This window comes from Heloderma suspectum, chromosome 1, assembly GCF_057233095.1.
Source record: "Heloderma suspectum isolate Gila_16-S chromosome 1, 16-S_ref, whole genome shotgun sequence".
Lineage (NCBI taxonomy): Eukaryota > Metazoa > Chordata > Lepidosauria > Squamata > Helodermatidae > Heloderma > Heloderma suspectum.
The window spans coordinates 441,065,416-441,088,104 of record NC_139458.1 but is presented as its reverse complement, the minus strand read 5'-3'; the positions used below and the strand labels follow the sequence as shown (position 1 = coordinate 441,088,104).

Sequence of the window (22,689 nt, the reverse complement as noted above, 5' to 3'; positions counted from 1 at the left end):
TGGTCTTGGGACCCAGGTTTTCTGGCTCTGCCTCTGAGAGGGGTCAGTGGGCTGGGGTGACCCCTTTTGCTGCTTGTGGCTTGGCTCGCTTGCTTGAGCCATTCTTGGAATGGGGGGGCCTCCTGGCTTGTTTTCGTTCTCGCGGCTGCGCTGTGAGCGCTGACCTTCGGGTCCAGTGTCGGAGGGCTTGGTGTCCTCTGCCTTTGTCCCTGCAGCCCATCTATAAGGCAGACCTGCTTCCCTGTGGGCCGCGCAGCAAAGAGGCAGCACTGGCCAGAGCCAGCGAGAAACCCGTGGCAGAGGGCAGGACCTACGGCGAGACGGTGGCCCAGAATTACATTCTCTTCCAGGACACTGACTTGGTGAGGGCTTGGAGGAGTCGAGGCGGGGGAGCCATTTGGGTCAGGCCCTGTGCGCCTCGTCTGCCTGCCAGGTGGCGAACAAGGGCTGGGGGCTTGCTTGTGTTGCCAGAGCCATGGTGGGTCTGTTCCTGAGCTTTACTGGATGCTCACAGTGGGGGTGGCCCACTGTGAGCATCCAGCCAGGATAGGCCAGGATTCCTGTCATTGGTTTCCAGGCGGCCCCATCAGCCCCCCCCCCCCCCCCCTGTTGGTGTGTTTCTGGCTAAGGCTCCTGCCCCGGCCCATCCGTCAGGAGCTGACAGCGGGAGTCGCAGGGCCTGTGTTTAGCAGCAGGCGCAGCCCCTCCCCTCCCCCCCTCCGGAAGGGCCTGTGCTGAGCATCCCTTCTGCCCTGTCCCTCTGCAGCGGAGCTTCAAGCACTTCTTCCGGAGGAAGCCCCAGAAGCCCATGCCAGCGGCGGAGGGGAAGGAGGGGGATGGCCTGGGCCGACTGCAGCTGGAAGCCATACACAAGGTGAGGGGGGGCAGAATGCAGGGGCTGCAGCACGGGGGCGGGGGGCGGCAGGCCTCTCCCTCCCTCCCTCCCTCCCTCTGTGCATGCACTGCTAATGCCAGTGTGCGGCTGCAGCCCCAGGGACTGAGGTGGGCGGGCGGGCCTCCCCCGCAGAGGTGGCTGGCCTGGAGGGGCCGGACCCAGGGCCCAGCTGGGCCCTCACCTCCCTCGGCCCTCACCGCTAGCCCTCCTCTTGCCAGGTTCGCTTCAGCCCCAACCTGGACTGCCACAGCTGGCTGGTGTCGGGGGGCCAGTCTGGCCTTGTGCGGCTTCACTGCCTCCGTGCGTTGGCGTCCCCCCCCAGCCGCAAGCTCCTGCTCGAGTGCCAGGCCCAGTTCAGCGCCGTGTGTGAGGCAGAGGGACTTCAGGGGGGGCTCCCCGCAGCATGCCCCCCCGGGGAGCACACCGCCCTCGGCTGAGCAGCCCGCCGGGCAGGTCTCCCTGGCGGCAGCATCCCTGGCCGAGGGACAAGGCCTCACTTGAGCCGTCTGGAGCTGCAGAGTGGCAGCAGCGGGTGGGCCGGCCGGAGCTGCAGGGGCCGCTTGACCAGCTCAAGAGCAGGGGGGGTGCAGGCAGACCCAGCCCAGACCCCCAGGGGCTGGCGGGAGGCCGAGCCAGCCAGCAGGACACAATGGCCCTTCCTTCCTGCGTGGGACGGGGGGTGAGGTGCAGCCCCAGCCCTGCCCGCCCCAGTGGTGCACATGCCTCCCAGCTGCAGGGCCTGGGCTCCTTCCTGGTCCTCGCTGTGCACAACGTGAGGCTCCAGGTGAGGGAGAGTGATGCGGGGCGGGGGCCGTCTCTGGCTGGTCCAGTGGAGGAGTGCTCTGCGCCCTCTCCCTGCTTGGCCCTCCATGTGGTTGGGGCCGGGGCCCAGGCCAGCCCGAGTGAGACCAGCCCCTCTTCCTGCCCCTTTCTTCGGGGGGCCGCAACTTTGCTCACATTGAGCTGTTTTGTCGTCTGAACAATTATTAAAGTGTGTTTTGGCTTGTAAAGGTGCGCGCTCTGTCTCTCCCCCCTCCTCCTCTGGATGTGTCCCTCCCAGTAGTAGGCAGGCAGGTGAGGAGTGTGGCCCAGACTGCCGGCGCGTGTCTTCAGGGAGCTGGGCAGGGCCGAGTCTCAGCTGCCTTGCGCTGGGTTCTGCCCAGGCAGCCCAGCACCACTGACTGGTGATAACCTGTGTTTAATTTCAGTAGGCATGTTTCTGCCTTTCCCTCTGGGGCGAAGGCTGCGTTGTGGCCATTGCAGGAGGCCTGGGGCTCTGGGCCACCCCGCTGCCCTCCAGTGGTGGCAGAGGCAGGGTGCCTGCCAGGGAGACGGCAGTCCTGGGCTCACGCATCCTGCTCGAGGCAAAGACGGAGGCGGCCATCGCTCTGGCCACCCCTCCCCGGCTGAGCTGGGCCCTGGGTTGGTGCTCTCTGCCCTCCCTCAAGCGCTTCCGTCGCCGATCTCCTTTCCATGACCCAATAACTGGCTGTGTGGGTTGAGGCAGGTGACTTTATTGGAATCATGGGTACTTTCAGCACTTGGTTACACGACACTGGGACACGCAACACGGTAGAAACACGCGTGCACACGGACACCATGAGGGCACAATGCATGAGTGCACGGAAGGCCTGGCTTGTGCACACCTTGGTGTATGGCGGGGAGGGCCATCTGAGCGGCGGTGGCAGCAGCTCCCCCTGCAGCCGCAGCCCAGCCTTGAGTGAGGCTGCCCCAGCACAGTGGGGTGGAGGCTCTCAGAGGGGCTGGGGGCAGCAGCCTCTGCCTGGCCGGCCGCCTCAGGGCAGCAGTTGCTGGGGACAGGAGCAGGCCATGGTGGTGTGATGCGCGGCCTTTGGTCCGGCTCCACGGGACTCTTCTTATGGCCAGCAGCGGGCGGCTCTCCTTCCAGGGCGGGGCTAGAGGCAGGGGTCTTGGGCTGCTCAGGAGACACTCTGGCCGGGCAGCTGCCTGGAGAGTGCATCTGGTGGGTTTGCGGAGGCTGCGGTGGGCCCAAGGCGGCCCCACCCTGCAGCCAACAGCTGCATCCCTGCCTCCCCTGCCTTGGCTGGAGCTCGCCAGCAGCCACGCCCAGCAGGCCTGGCAGTGCCGTGGGGAGCATCCGGGTTCCCAGGCTGGGCCAGCCAGCCAAGGCACAGTTGCAGCTGGCCCAGCAGTGCCTGCCTCGCGGGTCCCTGGTGCTCGGCCAGCTGCGGAGGGCGGAGGAATTGCAAGGGGAGGGAGGCCCCCATCTGCAGGAGGGAGGGAGGGCGGGCGGGCGGGTGGCAGTGTCACCCTCCCGGCTCCTCTGCAGACTCTGGTGCCTCTTGATCCCTGCCCCGCCATCCCCCGGTGGGCTCATGCTCCGCCTGGTGGTTCTGCCCTCTTCCCTTCCGTCCAAGCCATTGGGCCAAGACTTGTGTCTGGCTCCCACAGTCCTTACGCAGCACAGTGGCCTAGGCAGAGCTGGTGTTTGTCCACCTCCCAGTGCCCCCCAAATAAGCCTTGGGCCACCACAAATCATGGAGACGCACCCCAGAGGCTGTTCTCGCTGCAGAGCTGCAGCGTTGCTTTTGTGCAAGACAGCTTTGGGCTGGGGCCATTTTCTGGGGAGGGGGGTGGATGAGACCCCGCCTTGCTTATGGGAGCAGTGCTGTTGTGGATAAGGAGGCAACATCAGCCCCGAGGCCTCCCTCCCCAAGGAATGCTTTTTGATATCTCGCTGATGCCATCTCATCATACCCCCCCCATAATTTGCCCCAGGTGGGGAGGGGATAGTGATTTCTCCTTTCACACACAACGTGTGGGCACCCCTCCACGGTGGTGAGGTTTTGTTGCTGGTAGGACACACATGCGCAAAACAGATGCATGGCCGTGATGAAAGGCCTGGCCTGGCCCGGCCCCCCCTGCCTGAGCCCACACCCTCACGCGCAGAGGCGGCAGGCATGGGCTGGGGGGCCTTGCACTTGCCTCCCATTTCCGCTGGGCATGCACATCAGAGACACTTGGGCAAATGAACATGGGAAGCAGCGGCCGGCCATGGGCAAGGAGTCTACAGCCCTGCCTGCCTGGAATGCAACACGAAGGGGCTGAGGCTGGTCTGGCTACAGGCAGGCGCTCGGCCAGGAACTGCCTCTTCCTGGAGGCCGCTTTTCCTGCCCTGTCTGACCACGTGCAGTGGGGGCGGGGGCAGCCCCTGCTGAGCATGTGGGCAGAAGAGGCCAGCCCAGGTCCCCAGACCCTGCTGGGGGTGACTGGAAGGGCCAGGCCAGCTCTTGGGCAGCAGGGCCATCCTCAGTCCTGGGGTTCCTGGCAACAGCGGCAGGAGGCCATGGCGTCCCGGTCGTGCTCCACCTGGATGGTGCACGAGATGAAGCCCCACTTGCTCTGGAGCAGGGCTGTGGCTTCCTGGAGAACAGCCGCCGTGTCAGCATTGGGCTCTGGGGGCAAAGGGCAAAGCCAGATCAGTAGGCAAAGAAGCAGCAGCCTGGTCCCCCTCCCCCCCTCCCCCTGGGTAGGGAGCAGCAAGAGAAAGGCTGCTTCCCAGGAGGACCAGGGCGCAATGGGAGAGCAGGTTCCGTCTCAGGGCAGGGGGTGGAAAGACCCTGTTCAGGTTGAGACTCTGGAGAGCTGCGCTTGGCCAGAAGAAGCCCCAGCCAGGCAGGCTCATCAGCCCAGGCTGCAGGGGGCAGAGAGGGGGCAGCTGTCATTTTTAAATATCCCCCATATTAAACACATCTTGGGCTCCTGCCCCCGGCTGCCCTGATTTCTAATGGGGTGGAAGCACTCGTCTTTTTGAAGAGGGGGGCAGCCAACCACGGGGTCCCAGCTGCACTCTGAAATGGTTCAGTCCACTCTATGCCTCGGGCCGTTTCCATCTTGTTCTGGCAGACATGAGCCCAAGAGGGGCTACTGGATCCTGCAGGGGAGGGGTGCTATGCCTCCGCCAGCCCAAGGGCCAAACGCCGTTTTGGAGGAGCTCTGGGCTGCGCACCAGTGGTGGCTGGGCCGAGGCAAAAGCAGGCTGGCCAAAGCACCAGCATACTATGGCAATGGCACTTGGCAAATTCCTGGAGGAGGACAAGGCTGTGCATGGCTTGCCGTCAATGGCCATATGCTACCTCCAGGGCCAGAAGAAAGATGCCTCTGCACACCAGGTTCTGGGGAGCATAGGCAGGAGGGTGCTGCCGCGCTCGTGTCCTGCTTGTGGGCTTCCAATTTGGGCATCTGCTTGGCCACTGCGAACAGAATCCTGGACTAGAGAGACCATGGTCTGATCCAGCAGGGCTGCCCTTATGTTCATAAGCTCCTACGGCCAGGCACTAGCGGCAGGAGAGGTGTTTCAACCTTTTAGAATGGGGGGGGGGGCTGCACAAATGCTGGGAAATCACCAAACTGTTGGTGCTTGGGAAGGGGAGGGCGCGGCCTTCTGGGGAAGGCTGGATTTGGCTGCTGGGCCTGAGGCTCCCCACCCCTGCTGCGGGAGTCTTAAGGCGCTCAGAACAAGAGGAGGTGCTCACCAATTGCCACGTGCACAGCCACGACGTGATGGCTGAGGGTCAGGGCCCAAAGATGCAAGCTGTGGGCGCCCTTCACACCCTTGACCGAGAGCAGCAGTTCTTCCACTGCTTGGAACTCCACGCCCCGTGGTGCCCCTGGAAGAGAGGCCCACAGGCTTTGGCGTGATCCTCCAGCCCCCGCCCGCAGCAGCCGAAGCCCAGGTCCCATCCTTGGCTCCAGTGGGGGCCTGGCTGCTGGGCGGCCATGATGGGGGCCAAGTGGGGGGGTCCCCGTCCTCACCCCTCAGAGGGCTACTTGACAGGAGACCCCGGCCTGCTGGTGCTGGAGATGGCTACCACAGCCAGGGCAGGTCAGGAGCTCCAGGGCAAATAGTGCACCGTGGCCAGGCTGAAATAGCCTGGTCTGCTTGGCGTCTCAGGATGGTGCTCTTGTTTTAACACCTGTGAGCCACCACGAGAACTCGAGATAAGGAGAGGGGATGCCGCTAAATGAATGACCCTTATTAGGTGGAGCCCGTTGTAGTCACAGTTTCTTGCACTTGCTTCAGCAACACACACTAAAATGAGAACAATGCGGAGAAGGGAATGAGGGGCCGTGGCAGAGCCCTGCTTCGCGTGCGCAAGGTCCCAGGCTCCGTCCCTGACAGCGTCTGCCGGGAAAGAATCCGGGCCGAAACCCTGGAGGAGGGAGGAGCCGCTGCTGCCCATCAGTGCTGGCGGTCCTGGACTAGTCTGACCTGGGATAAGGCAGCTTCCTGCATTGCTCCTCTCTGTTCCACTAGCTGTCTGAGCATGTCCATTTGTGGATTCCACACATGTGGGTCAGTAAAGAGTTCTGATCAGTGGCATCCGCCTCAAAGAGCCTTTCCTGAGCAAGTGGGTTCTGGTGCTGTTACTTGTCTTGAGCACCATTTCACAGCCCTCAGCCACATGGGCGCAGTGTGCAGGAGAGGCAGTTCGAAGGGGCTGGGTGCCTGGAGTTCCTTCGTATCCCAAACTCACATCTGATCAGTGCTTTGGTTTCCGTTCCTTCTCCCCTCCTGACACTGGCTCCCAGCTGTTCCCAGTTAGCTGCATGCAGCAGGAAGATTGCAGGCCGCTCTCATGGACTCTGTTTGCAATCATTCCCTCTAACACTGAACTTGAGTGCTGAGTGCCAACAGCACTGGAGCCAAAATGGGACCACTGAGAAACATGGAGGAGGAATTGCTGGGCTTGAGAAACCTCAGGGACGGACGGGAAAAATGGCTTTAAAAAAACCTGAGGTCAAAAAGAGGCCAGTAAGGACTGAGCAGGCTCTCGCCACAAGGTGCCAGGGATGCACTGGAAAAGAAAAATGGGGAGAGCCAGTGGAATGCCCAGCTCGAGCTCTTCACATGGAGGCGGGCATGGCTGGCTGGGCAGGTGCACGCGGGCTGCGGGTGGGGATACGCTGCAATTCTTGGCTGCAGGCAGGGCCCACCCACATGTAGCTCCTGCCCTGAGTCCTTGTGGGTGTTGCCTGCACAGCGTGGAAGGGCACCAGGGCGGCTCCTGGTGGCCCTGCGTGGTGCCCGGCCCGCCTGGGCAAGTGTCCTGCTGCAGAAGCCACAGGCCCAGCAGCTGCCCGGGCCTCTCGCCATTGTCTCCTCAGGCAGCGGGCACCTGGGTCAGGCCAGGGCCAGGCCTCCACTGGGACGTGATGGCTCCGTCATTTGCTGAAGTGCCTGCGGGGTTGCTTTCTTCCTCCAGGGGTTCCAGGGAACCGCCCTTGGTTTCCCCTCTGCCCCTGTGGCTTTTCAATGGTTTTGTCATCCTAAGTTGCCAAATTTGCATAAAACAGTCTAAGCATCCTCTGGACACTGGGGACAGAAGATGCTACAGAAATAAAACCATCGGCTGGGATTGCACCTGGACTGGCTTCCTCAAATTCCACCTGCCAGTCCCCACAGCCCACTCGTTTCCACGAGCCTCCCACTCACCTTCCATGAGCACACGGAAAACATCACGGAGGATGGTCAGGGTGGAGCCCAGCACAAAGACCGAGAAAAGGAACGTGCTGACAGGATCGGCAATCTTATACTGGGGCTGCAAAGAGGAGGGCAGGCAGTGAGAGGCCGGGCATTTCCTGGCCTAAGACCCCCGACGGCCATCAAGCAGGCCTGGTAGGGGAGTCAGGGCCCCCCGCCCCACCTCAGCATGCACCTGGGCAGCAGCTGCCCATCTCCTCTGGGCACGTGCATGCTTGGGTCGGGCAGCACTGCCAGCACCCTTTGCTCCACAAAGAGGTTCCAGCCTCTAGGGCACTGCTCCCCAAAGTGGCGTGCGTGCATGGCAACCCACTGGGGCGCACGAGCCGCCTGCTGCCCCGGTGTGCGATGATGGCGGTGGCAGAGGGAGCGGGACGGGACGGGAGCTGAGGGAGAAGCTCCATGGCGTTTCTCCCTCCGCTCCAGTCCTAGCCTGCCTCTGTGAGCCACCGCACCAGGCAGGCAGGACGGGAAGGGCAGCTGCTGGCTGGGCCACGGCACTGGAGCAGCCGCCATGTTTCTTCCAAGTTCTTCCAAGTTCGCTGGCCTTTCCTGCAATGACAAGTGTGAGCAGTGTGCTACCTAGCAGGTACATTAAAAACACACACACACACTGAACCTGTCCCTTCGAGGTGAAGGTGATGTTTTAACAATGAGTGAGAAAGTAACTGCTTTTCGAAAGAAACTCAGGCTATGGAGAGAGCGCTTTGAAAATGGATGTTTGGAAATGTTTCCATTGGTGCGCAATTTCATTGCCAAAAAACGGTGTGTGTCACCTATAAAAACTCTCATATCTGCACGATTAAAAAACATGGAAACAGAATTTTCTAACCTGTTTCAAAATCTCCCAAATGAACAGTTTCAGCGGGTTTTGAACCCATTTGTTAAAAATATAAAAATGCAACAGTTTCTGATTAGTTTGCAAGAACAACCAGTTGATATCAAGGAAGATGGAAGTTTACTAGCTGAACTATTTCAACAAAAACCTCTGCATAATTGATGGATAGGCCTGAAAAATGAGTATCATGATTTAGTAAGTGCAGCCAAAGATGCACTTCTTCCATTTGGATCTACGTATCTTCATGAGATGTTTTTTTCAGCTGCGACAGCCATTAAAACCAAGTATTGAAATAAATAGAACTCGGAACCGGTCCTTTGAATTGCTATATCACAAAGCGTTAAACCAAGATTTTCAAAAATAACAAAGCACATTCAATCACATTGCTCTCACTAAAAATATTATTATTCATAATACTTTAATAAGAACAAAAAGGTTTTTTATACCGTTAATAAAATAAATTATGTTGAAAATCTTGTTTATTTCACCTTTATTTCATCCTTTTTTAATTTCCATTTTTGTGTATGTTTTATAATGTATGTAATGTATTAGTGCAGTAGTACATGCATATCATTTATAAATAAATATACATATATGGGGGGTGCGACCTTTTTCACTGATGGGGTGGGCAGTCAAAAAATGTTGGAGACCACTGCTCTAGGGCATCAAGGGAGCATCCGCCAGGGCAGGGGCTTTGGTCCCCGCCTGGGTGCCCCCTGCTGAGACACCGCGCGGACTTCAGGACAACGAAACAGGGCTAACGGGGGGGGGCTCCCGGCCCCCGCCCAGGGATGGGGAAGAAGAGGCACGCATGGCCCCCGCCGGACCCCCCTCCAATCTCCCTTACCTCGAAGTAGATGACAGCGGCAGCCACAAAGACTCCGACGCTCTGCAGCAAGTCCCCGACCACGTGCACAAACGCCGCCCGGACACTGGTGTTGCGGCGGGGGGGCCCGCAGGGGCTGTCGCCAGTCCGCTCGTAGCCCCCCACGCCCAGCCCACGGCGGTGCGGAGCGCCCGGCTGGTGCAGCAGGAAGGCCATGCTGTGGAGGGACGAGAGCCGTGGCCAGGGAAGCGGCCGGAGCAGCAGCGCGGCCCCTCCGCGGGGCTGGCGGCGTGAGGCAGCTGCGCCGGGGAGGGCGTGTCGCGGGGCAGCGCGGCGCCCCGAGCTGCTCCCCGCTGCTGGAGGACGGAGCTGCGTGTGGCCCGGGCCCCCCGGCCAGCCTGCGGCCCTCCGGCGCGGCCAGGGCCGCGACCCGCCGCCCCCGTGCGCGCCAGCGTCAGCCGCTGCCCGGCCAGCCTCCGCACGGGGCGGGGGCCCTGCGCTGCCCTGCGCCGCCGGCAGCGAAACGCCCGGGCGGGCCGCCCGCCCAGGGCTCTGGCCCGCACCGACCCTGGCGCGCCGCGCCCTGCGCTCCGGCGGCCAGGGCCCAGCAGGGGCCTCGCCCAGCGCGCCGGGCCGCGCGCGTCGGAGCAGGGCGGCGGCGCGGAGGGCCAGCGCGGCCGTGGCCGCGAGCAGGCGGGCGCCCGGGGGCCAGGGCGCCTCGGAAGCCGGGCGCGGGCGCCGCCTGCCCCAGCCCCAGCAGCCCCCCGTTCGCGGGGAGGAGGAAGCTGGGCTCCGGCTCCCTGGGCCGGCCAGCTGCTCCCCGGCGTGCTCGAGGCCGCCCAGACGGCGGCGTCCCCCGTGCCCTCCAGCCAGCGCAGCGCAGCGCAGCCGGGCGACTGCAGGACGCCGGCGAGGCTGAGCTGTGGGCCAGCTGGCAGGGAGGCGCAAGCGGCGGCGTGGGGGGAGGCAGAGGCCGGCCCTCTCTGCTGCTTCCCCTGCGGCGCCCGCCCGGCCCGGCCCGGCCCGGCCCGGCGGCCCTTACGTGATGTTCGCGCCCACAGCACAGGCGGAGGTGCCCAGCATGGCGGAGGCTTCGATCTCGTAGTCGCTGCTGCTGATGCGGGCTGCAGCCAAGTAGAGCAGCACGCCCGTGACGACCCAGATGGAGAGGACGGAGGCCAGGGCGCCCAGCGTCTCTGTGGGGGCAGGGGCGGGGAGAGGGTGATGGCACTGGACCTGCCTCCGGTCCAACGAGACCAGGGTTCCGGTCCGCACTTAGCCATGAAGGCCCTGCAGGGACCTTGAGCCCCCACGACCCACTCTTCGTTCGCCTAACCTCCCTCGGAGGGGGTGGGGAGGGGGAGACAGCACACGGGTCAGGAGGACGGATACCACACCAGCTGGACTCCATCCGCCACACAGGCCAAACTGGCCCAAGCCAGACCTTCAGGGGGCTCTTGGCACAACTTCTCCTAAAACTGCTGCCTTAAACGTCTGTTCTGAAGAGGGGCAGAAGCACGGGACGCGCTCTCTCTCTTTCGGCTCCTTTGGAGACATATCACAGATGTTCCAGAGCCCCTGTGGGGCTCTTCTGCACTGTCTGGGCATCTGGACAATGATGTCGGGGTCACGGCAGCTGGAGAAAGCAACAGGCCGCCCTGGGCTCCCGAAGCCCCCGAGGGGGCGGTGTGGGGGCAGGGCCAGCGCCCCAGCCACAGTGCGGGTCTGAGGGGGGCTCAGCACCACCGCCAGACTCGTGGGTCCTGTCCTGGGGAGGGAATTCGTGCCCTTTGTCGAAGGCCTACTGGAGGTTCCTCAGATGTTACTCAAGAGGAAGCGTGGGGGCCCAGCTGCCAAAATGTATTTTCAGTGACAGAAAATACTTACAGAAAAACCAAACGGGATGCTGAGATCCTCAAGAAGCCAAATTGCACCCAGACTCCATGCAGAAGGCCCCTGCTCTCCTGCTCCCCCCCTTCACCCCTGGCCTCCCCAGGCAAAGACAACAGCAACCAAGGCCCCCCACCCCTGGCTGGAGATGCTGCCAGCTGTCCCATGTCCGGCTGTGGACTTTCTCCTGGGCTGTGCCCAGCTCCAGCCGCCTGCATGAAATGAGATGCTGGCGTCTGCTCTCCACTCAGTTGGCTGGAGGACGGACTGTATGTATGAGTGTATGAGTATACATGCCGTCAGCCAACCACTCAGTTGGCTGACGGCATGTATGAGTGCGTGTGCCTGCGTATGCCTGTGGATGACTGTTGTGCAGGGCCACCGTGTGGGCACAGGCCTGGGCTTTGTTCAATCAGAACTGGGGGGGGGGAGAAAGTACCTGAGCGGTGCCAGCCAAAGGTCATGGTCTTGGTGGCTGGGCGAGTGGAGACCCAGAGGGAGAAGAGGCTGACGCCCATGCTGCCCATGTCTGTCAGCAGGTGGGCTGCATCCGTCATGATGGCCAGGCTGTGCGCCAAGTAGCCACCTGCAAGGCAAACAGAAAGCCCTCAGGGGACGTGGAGGCAGAGGAGGGGGTCCTGGAGGGGACACCTGTGGACCTGGGCCCTCGCACAGCCTGCCGAGGCGGGCAAGCCACAGCCACGCAGGCTCCTGGCCAGGCCCACCTCAGAAGGGGACATTGCTTCTCGTTCAGCCCCGGGAGAGCATCCTGTTTCACACAGAGGACAAGGAGGGGGCTGACTTTGTAGCAGGCAGCTCAGCCTGTGTGGGTGCAGGAGGGCCCAGGCGAGAGCCCAGGTGGCATCCCCAGTCTAGCAAGGGTCCAGCTGGAGGTAATGGATAAGGGCTTCCTCTGTGAGGGTCAGCAGAGACCAGACACCAGCAGTCCGGCTCGGAGTATCAGGCAGCTCCCTGCATCCCCTGGGCAGGGCTAGCATCCCTCGCAGGCAGGGGCAGAGGCGGATGCCCCACCGGCCACCCAAGGCCTCATTCCGCCACACACACCCTGTGTCCTTGGCTAAATATGGCAGAACGGGAGAAGGGCCTTCACAGAGGGGACGACTGCCACAGGGTGCAGAAGAATGTGGGCAGGACTGGGGGGGTGGCATCCGCTGGACTCTCCTGTCGCCTCTCGGATGTCCTTTCAGGGCCGGGAAAAGGCCACCCTGCCCCCAACCAGACTATTACAATGTTAGCTGCTCCACTGGAGACCAAGCAGTAATCTTCCATAGCCACAGGATCTATATTTGGCTTTTCAGAAGTGGTTCCACCGTTACCTCTTCAAAAATAACGGGGACAACCCTCCCCCTTAGCAAGGCATTCACCGCTGCCCCAACAGGCAAGGATCCAAGGAACGGGTGGCTGATCTCAGGCCGCCAAGCAGCTTCTCCACATCCTCAGGCTGCACAAGCTGAGAAGCATCTGAACCGGGATTGGACAGCGCACTGGCTACGTCTGCCACGCCACCCCTTCGTGCTGATTCTGTTGGCATCCAAGTCAGAGGGGATGGGAGCTATTTGTCTTCACGATGGAATGCAAATTGGCCTCCGTGCGTTCAACAGGTTGAGCTGCTGGGCCACCCAAACATCTCCGTCGGCTGACGTGGCGCAGGTGCAATGGTCCTGGGGGAGTAAATGTTTCCCACCGCCAGGTCCTAAGACAGGCTCCAGCCCACGTTCAGCTGTGTTTGCCTCTAGTCTTCTGCCATCTGTATTCTAGACGCGAGCCTTTCTGTTGCATCACCCTCAGCTGCTCAGAACACCAAGGAGCTATGATACTCCAATGGCTGGCTTGGGACATTTGGGCATGGTTGCATCTACAGCCTGAGCCATCTGGATCCATAAGCCTCTCAGAGTGGACCATCAAAACTGGTCCTCCGCCCCTGCAGGCATTGAGGCAGCTTGGAGCGCCCAGCCTGATCAGACGGCAATCTGTCCGTGGCAAGGGAGTTCTGCTTGGCTCCCGCACCAACAGCACCATCCCCGACTCCGGCAAAGAAACCCAGGCCCAGCAAGCGTCTCCTGCCATGTGGGTTGGGCCAGATATGATGTGAGACAGGCCACGGTGGCCATGAAATCCTGAGGTGCTCCAGACAACGTGGCCTCAGCAGGAATATTGAAGTCCCCCAAGGCAACAGTTTTGGGGTCCTTGAGGCACCCCCCAAAACCGCCCCCACCAGCTCAGGCAGAGAGGCTGTTGGGTAGCAAGGTGCACAGTGTGCTGACAGAGTCCCAGCCCTGTCTCCGTGACCCAGCACCAGGTGCAGACATGCCACACTCTCCGACTGCTGGGGAGAGTATCTGACCGGGGAGAGGGAGTCCTTATGGACTCTGGCGCCCCTCCTCCCCAACCCTTAAACTGTATACCCTGGCATACATAACTGGGAGACGCTCACACCTTCCTTTTCATCCAGCCAGGCCTGTTCTAGCCATCAGGCTGGCCTGCTCTTCCTGATTCAAACTGGGAATGGCTTCCATCTTCCCTCTACCCAACCTGGCATTTGGGAGCAGCGCACTGAGTTTTCGGGGACTGCCACAAGGCCATCTGTGTTATCCAGGCTGGAGGAGGAGCTGGAGGAGGAAACAGCGTGTGGATGTTGAAATCACTGTTCAGCAATACTGACCTATGACCTCCCCCGTCATGAAGAGGAAGCAGACCACGCAGGCCATGCTGAGCTTCCGCCGTGCCTGGCTCCTCTGCTGGCTTTGGCTGGGGGAGCAGGGCCCAAGGTGGCAGTGGGGGTCCAGGCGGGACTCCATCGCCAGGCCCGCCACGGGCCCTTCAGCGTGGCCATCCTCCGGGGGCAGGACGGGGAAGGCATCCTGGGGTCCTGCAAACAGACTGAGAGAACACCAGAACGTCACCAGAGCTCTGCAGCTGGATCAGGCCCTAAAAGCCCACCTCAGTCCAGCATCCTGGTTCCCACAGTGACCAGCCAGATGCTGCTCTGTCATGAGCCAAGAACACTCTGCATGAAGGCGCCAGATAACATGGTGAACAGGTCAGCAAGGGGGGCAGTCACAGGCCTGGAGGAGAGGCTGGGGACAACCCATTTGTCCAGAGATGCTGGAGAAAGCAGTGCAGACAATGGCACATGCGTGCAGAGCTTGAGGGAGCCCCTGTATTCTGATAGAGGCCATCAATGCCATCTATGTGTCTATGACCTTCGAACCTTGCTGTGAACAAATATCCTTGATTTTAGATCCAATTCACTTGCCCACTTTAGTCCCCTTTTCACAGTAGCTAACTATTCTGGCCCTTTTGTCAGGGAAGTTCAACTTCATTAGGAAGGTGGAACCATCTTTTTAAGTAATTTCTGATCAACTGCATTGACCCATTATGTCAGAGATGGAACTTATTTTGCCATTGGTTAAAAATAGACTCTGTTTCAGTAAAGGCGGCTTCCGCTGATCTCAAATTCCCATAAATATGTGGAGTATAGTCTGTACTTGGTCTCCTCTGGGAGCCCTGATACTATAAAAAACAAGACTCTACTCAAGCAGGAAGGAACATTTGGAGCGATCCTGGCTGCTGGGTTTTCAGTTTGCAATTCCTGCTGGCTGCGTCATGTATTGCAATGCTCTCAGGGACTTTTGGAGGATTGTAGTGCTCTCAAATATTTACATCTTGACAACAAGTGAGGGAAAAATATGGCTGGATTAACTTTGAGTATGGCCAAAGGACAGAGACCCTGGGAAGGAAATGGAATGTTCTGAACTTAGGAATGTTGGGGTAGTTTTGTCTATACTGTAGCAGCCATATCGGGGGTCAGACTAAGTAGCCTCATGCAGTCTCATGCTTCATGTTCTTGCTGAGCTCTTTCTCCCTTGAATATATTGTTGTAAGCTGACGAGACACAGGAATTCCTTATCTTGTCAAAGGTCATACAATTGTATATCTTGTTCTCTGCTGTTCTCTTCTGTTCTCTCCTTATCATGGCTACCCTATAACCCAGTTCTTGTATTATAAACAATGGTGCTAGGAGAAGAAATGTTGAGGACTGCAACCCCACATGGGAGAGGGAGGAGGAGCCGTTTCATATGTGTCACAATGTCTATAAAAACAATGTGCTGATGTAAATCGGGGCTTCTGGTTCTTTGGAAATGATTCCAGCCTTAAGCCCGCGCGTTAAAGAATCTCTTTTTCCTTCACTCCGTGGTCTCTCTGACTCTGGGTTCTGCAACATAAATGGTGCCGTGACTCGGATGTGGCAGGCTCTGAGCCAGACAGGTGGCAGTTGCCTGCTCTTGATCGCCGCACCGGGAAGACGAGCTCGGCGCATGCCTCCCTTTCTTGGCACCACCGACCTTTTTGTCGAGTGAATGGGAGAAAGCCTGCGCCGGGATCGCCCAAACGGCAGCAAGCGGCAAGAGAACCTTGGGAAGCGGAGGAAGGAACGTGAGCCCTGCCTGTATCGCAGCTGCAATTGAGTTGAAACCCACATTGGAAGCCTTCAGGAGAAAGGCAAGTATATGGGAAAAAGAGGGCCCCGCCTTTAGGGAGAAAGGCCACTGGGCAGAAAAAAAGAGGGCCCCGCCTTATGAAGAAGGTCAGTGTTGGTGGTATACGTATACAAAAGAACCTACTCCTTGCGGGTAGAAGGGGGGCCTGATCACACCCCCGAGTGGGCGCCAGTACCTAGCACGCCAGTACTCAGTAGGAAGCTGAGGAAGCTGGGGAAGCCGTTTTCCGCTCTGGTAAAAAGTGGGAAAAGTGGGTGGCAGGGACATATGGATGTAGTGGAGAGATTGATGATTGTGTGAGTGGCTACTGCGGTTTCTGAAGCATACCGTTGACCGTCCGGGTGCCCAGGCCAGTAGCAAAGTGCGTGGTGTGAAAAATCCTCTTGTGTCGGCCAGTGAGACCCCTTACTCACTGACCAATTCCCATTCCCTAATTGTGTCTGTCTTCAATTTAGGAGGGAGGCTATGCGTGGTGTGGGAAGCAAACCTTGCACCCCCTTGAGATGTATGTCAAACAAAGAAGGAAAAAGGTTTTTTTAAAAAAGATTCAGAATAGAGAGAGAAAACAGCAAAAAGCTCAAGGTCGAGCTGAGAGGAAAAAAAACAAGATCTGAGGCTGTTAATTAGAAAAATGTTGCAGGACAGTCTGGCTTTTAACAAAGCGTGGGAGCGTGAGAGTGTAAGGCCGAAGAAGTAGCTGTTAGCCTAGCGCGCCGAGAGAGGGGGGGCAGGAAAATTGCCCACAACCTTCTGAGTTGTGCAACATCATCACCTCGCCTAATTGAGATGAAATCCCTAAGAAATGGAAACTGAAAATGAAGACCCAGAAGATGAAGGCAAAATAGAAAATAAAGGTGAAGAATCAGCCCCCAGGGCACAGGCTAGACCCCTCTTCGAGTGAAAAGTGTGCCATAAGACTGTCCCAAAGCAGAATGAAGCGGAAAGACCATGTTGAAGATCTCTGTCAAGGTAGCCGTGTTTAGCTTTGAACTGTGTTAAAATTGCATAGAGCCTGTAGCTACTGACCATCAGCTATATGATTTCTGAAGAGCGTAACCATTAAGCTTTTGCCGTGGGATTCCCTGCAATGAAGAAATCTCACTGATTTGAGTGTCCAGTGTTACACTGCCTAAGTGTGTGCTAAAGAGACCGAGAAACCAGACAGCATGTTCCTGGCCAAGCCAAAATCACGCTACTGCCATGCTCCTGAAAGCTGCAATAAACTGTGTAAGCTGGGAGACCCAACCTGATTGAGAAGAAAAGAGGATATTGGAGCAACTGTCTTAAAAAACAATGAGATCTGTGTAGCTGGCTGGCTGACGCTGTCAGTGATGTTACAACTTTAAATTAAGACTGTTTTCCTGTTTGAGACCCCAGCGAAGAAAGCTGAACCGAGTTATTTGTTGCCCGTGCCAAAGCAAGAATTTGGCTGCCCTGTACCTCATCGTGTCCTGTTTTAAGCTTGGGATTTACAAATACAAACAAACTGAGAAGCTTGCCTTTAAAGTCCTGCAAATCACCCCACCGCCTCCCCGAAGATTAATGAAATTTAATAAATAAATAAAATAAATAAATAAATAATGGCTGCCTGAAAAATGCAAGTATAAAGCGATGCCCATCACCCCCCAGCGTCCTGAGTTTCGGCACTCAGTGTTTTAGTGCTTTCGTGTACCAGGTTAGAAGAGAAAAAAAAAAGAGTAAGTTTTTAAAATGTCTGTGAGAGAACCTGACAGAGGTAAAATAAAATTTACAGAGGAGTTGCCCAAGTTAAAGTGTCATGGCTAGAGAGCTGAGCTGTGCTGCTGTTTAGACACAGGCCTTGCTAAAAAGTTAAAGGCCCTTGTCTGTCAGAAGGGGTGTAGGGCCACACTTTCCCTTTTTAAACTGATGCAAAAGTGGAGAGCCTTTGCTGGAAACATCCCATCTTCATTGCCCAGAGCCTTCTCTGTTTGCCTCCATCAATGTCTGGGCTTTTTAGAGACACTCTGCACATGAACTAAAATTTTAAATTGTCAAAGACTTGCCATGGACAGTGCTGTGAAGCTTTGGATAAACTTGAACTCTCATCGCTGTAGACCATGTGTCTGTGTTTGTAGTCAGCTCAGTGTACAGCAGGCTGAGTTTGATCTGTGACTTTTAGATTTCCTTCTGCCAGAACTCATGCAGCATAGAGTTGCCGATGTAAAAATGGTGACCTAGAACTCTTTGTGTGTGTGGGTATGCCTGTCCCTTGATTTTGATGAGCCCTGAGCTTTCAGCCAGAAGAGCAGTATAATTGCTGGATCTGCTCCATCACGCCTTACCATGCAAAAAGTGTTTTCCATTCATTGTGTTAAATTGCAGAAAAAGTTTGTTGTGTATATTTTATGATTTCTTAGATATCATAAAATATATGTGATATTTGCAGATTAGTGTTAGTTGCAACTCCAAATGATACTGAGTGTGGTTCCCAATGGATGACAAGGAAAGAAAGACAAAAGCAAGTAAAAAAAAAAAAATAGAGAAAGTAGCAGACAGATAGAGAAGAGGGAGGAAAAAAGAAGAAAGAAAAGGCAAGAGGCAAAGAAAAAAAAATTTGTAAAAAAAGAAGCGTGGCCATAGTTGCCCCCAGGGTAAATTAAAAGCAGCTGATTGTGCCTGGAGCTTATTACCTGGGGTAAAGTAGCCACAATAATGTAATAGTTCTTTAAGATAAAGAAAATGTAACTAGAAGGAGAAGAAGAGCCTATCCCAAATGTGTGTCATTGAGACTAGTGTAAGGCAGAAAGGTTTAAGTAAGTGAGTTTAACTTGAAAAAGACAAATAAAGAAACAAGGCTGGTGCATGGAGCAGAAAGTTTTGTGTAAAAAGTTTGAAACATGATCTGCAATACAGGCAGATCAGCAAAGAAAAAGAAAGCAAAAGAAAGAGAAAAAATTTGTCTTCCCATACTAATAAATAAAAGTGTTATCAAGCACTTTGAGAAGCGAAATTGTTTACAGGAAGCTGTGCCTGAGAACCAAACACTTCTAGCCTATGCTGAAAATGCTTGCTAGTGTTATGGGTAACATGTATGGTATAAAACCCATTTAGCGCAATAGCTCGTGGTTCAGAGAAGCTGTCTGATCCAACCATTAAGTACACCTGTGTGCTGTAAGTTACCCAATAAAGTCTCCTTGTAAATAAATCTCCCCCTCGCTGGAATCCCAAAACACAAGTTGGGCTAGAGCGCCTCACCCAGTATCAAACCCTGCTGTTAGAAGCCATGAAAGCAGGTATGAAAAAGTCAATTAATATGACCAAAGTGTTTAAAGTGCTGCAAGGTGCCACCGAGGCCCCAGAGCGTACTTGGAGCGTCTTTCAGATGCCTATCGCCAGTACACCTCCCTCGACCCAGAGGCCCAAGAAGACGTAAACGAAAAAAGAAAAGAAGAAGACCCGGCAGAGGCAGAAGATTCTTAAAAAAGAACCAGTGTGGACAAGATGGACATTAGTGGCATGAATGCCCAAATAAAATAAATCAAATACACAAAGGAAAAAAACAAAGGGGCCAGAATGGGCGAAGAGGGAGACAGCTTGAGAAGGGCCGTGACATTGACTGTGAGGGGCCGTGACATTGACTTCATAATTGACACTGGAGCAGCATCAAAAGCAAGCAACAAGAAGTCCAAACACTAAACAAAGTTCTTCAAGCCCAGCGTAGCTTTGTCTTAGAAAATAAGCCATTCCCATCACAGAAGTTCATCCTTTCCAATTAAGAGTTAAAGTATGAGTTAAAGAGGGAAAAATAACCCTTTGACTCCCAGATAGAGAAGACTGAAAACTGTCATACTTTCCACCCCCACAGCTATGAAAGCAGCTGGAGTTAAACCCTGGATACACTGGACACGAGTCAAGAGAGCGAGAGGGGGAGAGTAGACTGTAAACAGAAATCCTGAAAATCCTTTAAAAATCATTCTGAAAAAGCAGTGAGAAGACTCAGGCTAGACCTTACTGTGGACACACCGGGAGACTGTCCCCCTACGTACGGTCAGACCTGCAACTGGAGAATTGAAGAAGGGGACTAGACCCTACTGCAGCTTGCCAGGTGAATAGCTGCCCAGCGTACGGTCAGATCCCAAAGAAGATCAAACATGCGTGTTGTAGTGTTAGTAGTGCTGCATTGTGTTTCCTTAATAAGGTGCAAAAAGGGGGGTCTGCCCCTGGAAAAAAAAGTTTGTCCCAGTGATTTGCTGATAATTACTGGCTTCACCTGGCTAACATCATGAAAATAAAACATTTTTGTTTGCCAAGAGGTATACCTGCAAACAGGCTTATTAGCTCTTGCCTAATACCTGTCTGTAGACATCCTGAGAAAATTCAAAAAGATACCATGTTAAAAGTTTATGGTGTAAGTTTAACTTATTCCCAAAATGCTAATTGGGGCATGGTTGCAAAGATCCTACCCCCTACAGAGTTCACTCTACGCACCCCCATCGTTGCTGAAACAAATGCTACGTGTGCACAAATGCTTAATTGTCAAAATTTTTTCCAGAAAATACAAAGCTATCCCTGGCCCCCTTCCACTGTAATAAAATTCAAAACATATCTTTTAATGATGCCCACATACTTTTGCCTCATGAATGGTTTTAGACATGTAATTCCCGCACTTGGTCATTCATTCCTGCCAACTTGTCTGATAACCACCCATGTTGCCTCAGCCGCCAATTGAACTGGTGCCAATTCTTCCCCTGTAGCCCGAGAAAATCCGTCAACGGCAGCCTCGAGCACTCCAAGTAACTAAAAATTGTAATAGTCATGTGCAGTTATATTCTGACTCAGAAAAATTGGCCTTAGCAATGTCACTAGTTGGGGTTCCAGGTTTAGCCTTGGCTAATGGTCTAAAGAACAACTGGTTAGCTTGCAGCTTAGCCAAAAGCATAAATGCCACCTCACGAGCATTGTCATTGTTAAATAAAGAGTTGCGTGATCTAAGAGGTGCAGTTCTAGAAAATAGAGCTAGTATAGATTACCTCTTCCTTCTTCATCATTTAAGTTGTGAGACACACCAAAAGCTCTGTTGTTTTAACTTAACTGATAATGGCAATGCTGTAGATGAACAGATCAACAAGCTGCACAATATAGTAGCTTACAAAACAATAAAACAAAACAATTAGCTCAATTAGTTAACCCCTTGGCTTCCAGATCTTAGCTAGCTTAAAAGCGTTGTTCATCCTAATTCTACCAGTGTTGTTCATAGAGATACTGTTATGTCTCTGCGTTCCTTGTCTTATGAGCTGTTTAACCGATCTGTTTTATGTCTCAGCTAATAAAACTGCTGCCCTCTACGCTTTAATAGCCCAACAAGAGGCTAAGTAATATGTATGTCACAAAAAGCTTTGTATAGTTATCAAAAATGCTATAATTGTAATGAAATTATGCATTTAAGGGGGGAATGTAGCAGCCATATCGGGGGTCAGACTAAGTAGCCTCATGCAGTCTCATGCTTCATGTTCTTGCTGAGCTCTTTCTCCCTTGAATATATTGTTGTAAGCTGACGAGACACAGGAATTCCTTATCTTGTCAAAGGTCATACAATTGTATATCTTGTTCTCTGCTGTTCTCTTCTGTTCTCTCCTTATCATGGCTACCCTATAACCCAGTTCTTGTATTATAAACAATAGTGCTAAGAGAAGAAATGTTGAGGATTGCAACCCCATGCAGGAGGGAGAGGAGGAGCCGTTTCATATATGTCACAATGTCTATAAAACCAATGTGCTAATGTAAATCGGGGCTTCTGGCTCTTTGGAAATGATTCCAGCCTTAAGCCCGCGCGTTAAATAAAGAATCTCTTTTTCCTTCACTCCGTGGTCTCTCTGACTCTGGGTTCTGCAACAATACTACCATTTTGTTGTTGTTGTTTCTTGCTGTTTGTTGCTGCTGCATATTAATTAGAATAGATGCTGTTGCATGGTAAAAGATCATTTTGTTGTTGTTCAGTCGTGTCCGACTCTTCGTGACCCCATGGACCATAGCACGCCAGGCCTTCCTGTCCTGCGCTCTCTCCCGGAGCGTGCTCAAGTTCATATTCATTGCATCCGTGATGCTATCTAGCCATCTCATCCTCTGCCGTCCCCTTCTCCTTTGGCCTTCAGTCTTTCCCAGCATCAGGGTCTTTTCCAGGGAGTTTTCTCTTCGCATTAGGTGGCCAAAATACTGGAGCTTCAGCTTCATTATCTGTCCTTCCAATGAGCACTCAGGGTTGATTTCCTTTAGGATGGACTGATTTGACCTCCTTGCAGTCCAGGGGACTCGTAAGAGTCTTCTCCAGCACCACAGTTCGAAAGCATCAATTCTTCGGCGCTCAGCCTTCCTTATAGTCCAGCTCTCACAGCCATACATTACTACTGGGAAAACCATAGCTTTGATTAGACGGACCTTTGTCGGCAAGGTGATGTCTCTGCTTCTTACTATGCTGTCTAGGTTGGCCATAGCTTTCCTCCCAAGGAGCAAGCGTCTTTTAATTTCATGGCTACAGTCACCGTCTGCGGTGATCTTGAAGCCCAAGAAAGTAAAATCTGTCACTGCTTCCATTTCTTCCCCTTCTATATGCCAGGAAGTGATGGGGCCAGATGCCATGATCTTAGTTTTTTTAATGTTGAGTTTCAAACCAGCTTTTGCACTCTCCTCTTTCACCCTCAACAAGAGGCTCTTGAGATCCTCTTCGCTTTCTGCCATTAGGGTGGTATCGTCTGCATATCGGAGGTTGTTGATAATTTTCCCGGCAATCTTAATTCCGACCTCTGATTCATCCAACCCGGCATTTCTCATGATGTACTCTGCATATAAGTTAAATATGCAGGGTGACAATATGCAGCCTTGTCGTACTCCTTTCCCAATTTGGAATCAATCGGTTGTTCCATCTCTGGTTCTTACTGTTGCTTCTTGACCCTCGTACAGGTTTCTCAGGAGACAGGTAAGGTGGTCTGGTAAAAGATCATATACTTCGTCAAAGTCTGACAAAGAAATCAAAACAGACTTTGAAGCTTTGGGAAGGAAACTCAAGAACTTCGGGGCCCAGATAGTTTTCTCATCCATCCTTCCAGTAGTCAGAAGAGGGATAGAAAGGGAATGAAAAATACTCCGGGTGAAATACTGGCTACAAACGTGGTGCCGACGAGAGAGATTTGGATTCTGGGACCACGGGCTATACTTCTTGGAAGATGGGCTGCT

At 54.9% G+C, this 22,689-nt stretch overlaps 2 protein-coding genes across 17 annotated transcripts in view; one reads left to right on the top strand and one right to left on the bottom strand.

Annotated features, from left to right (window-relative positions):
- GTF3C2 (general transcription factor IIIC subunit 2) overlaps window positions 1–1,905 on the top strand; it is a 36,411-nt gene extending 34,506 nt beyond the window's left edge. For all 14 annotated transcript variants that reach the window (XR_014788435.1, XM_084838428.1, XM_084839359.1 and 11 more), the window contains 3 exons: window positions 216–362; window positions 767–874; window positions 1,114–1,905. Coding sequence is in view for 13 of the 14 variants with exons in the window: in XM_084838428.1 (XP_084694554.1) it covers window positions 216–362; window positions 767–874; window positions 1,114–1,332 (474 nt within the window). In the remaining variant the exon portion in view is untranslated. The remainder of the gene's footprint in view (window positions 1–215; window positions 363–766; window positions 875–1,113) is intronic.
- Window positions 1,906–2,390: 485 nt separating this feature from the next.
- SLC30A3 (solute carrier family 30 member 3) overlaps window positions 2,391–22,689 on the bottom strand; it is a 39,444-nt gene continuing 19,145 nt past the window's right edge. Inside the window, exons 2-8 of one of the 3 annotated variants that reach the window (XM_084841400.1) lie at window positions 13,659–13,876; window positions 11,415–11,561; window positions 10,128–10,281; window positions 9,107–9,302; window positions 7,374–7,479; window positions 5,413–5,547; window positions 2,391–4,332 (exon numbers count right to left, since the gene is read on the bottom strand). In XM_084841400.1, the coding sequence (XP_084697526.1) occupies window positions 4,187–4,332; window positions 5,413–5,547; window positions 7,374–7,479; window positions 9,107–9,302; window positions 10,128–10,281; window positions 11,415–11,561; window positions 13,659–13,876 (1,102 nt within the window). In that variant the 3' untranslated portion in view covers window positions 2,391–4,186. The other 2 variants (XM_084841477.1, XM_084841333.1) reach the window with 2 other exon arrangements.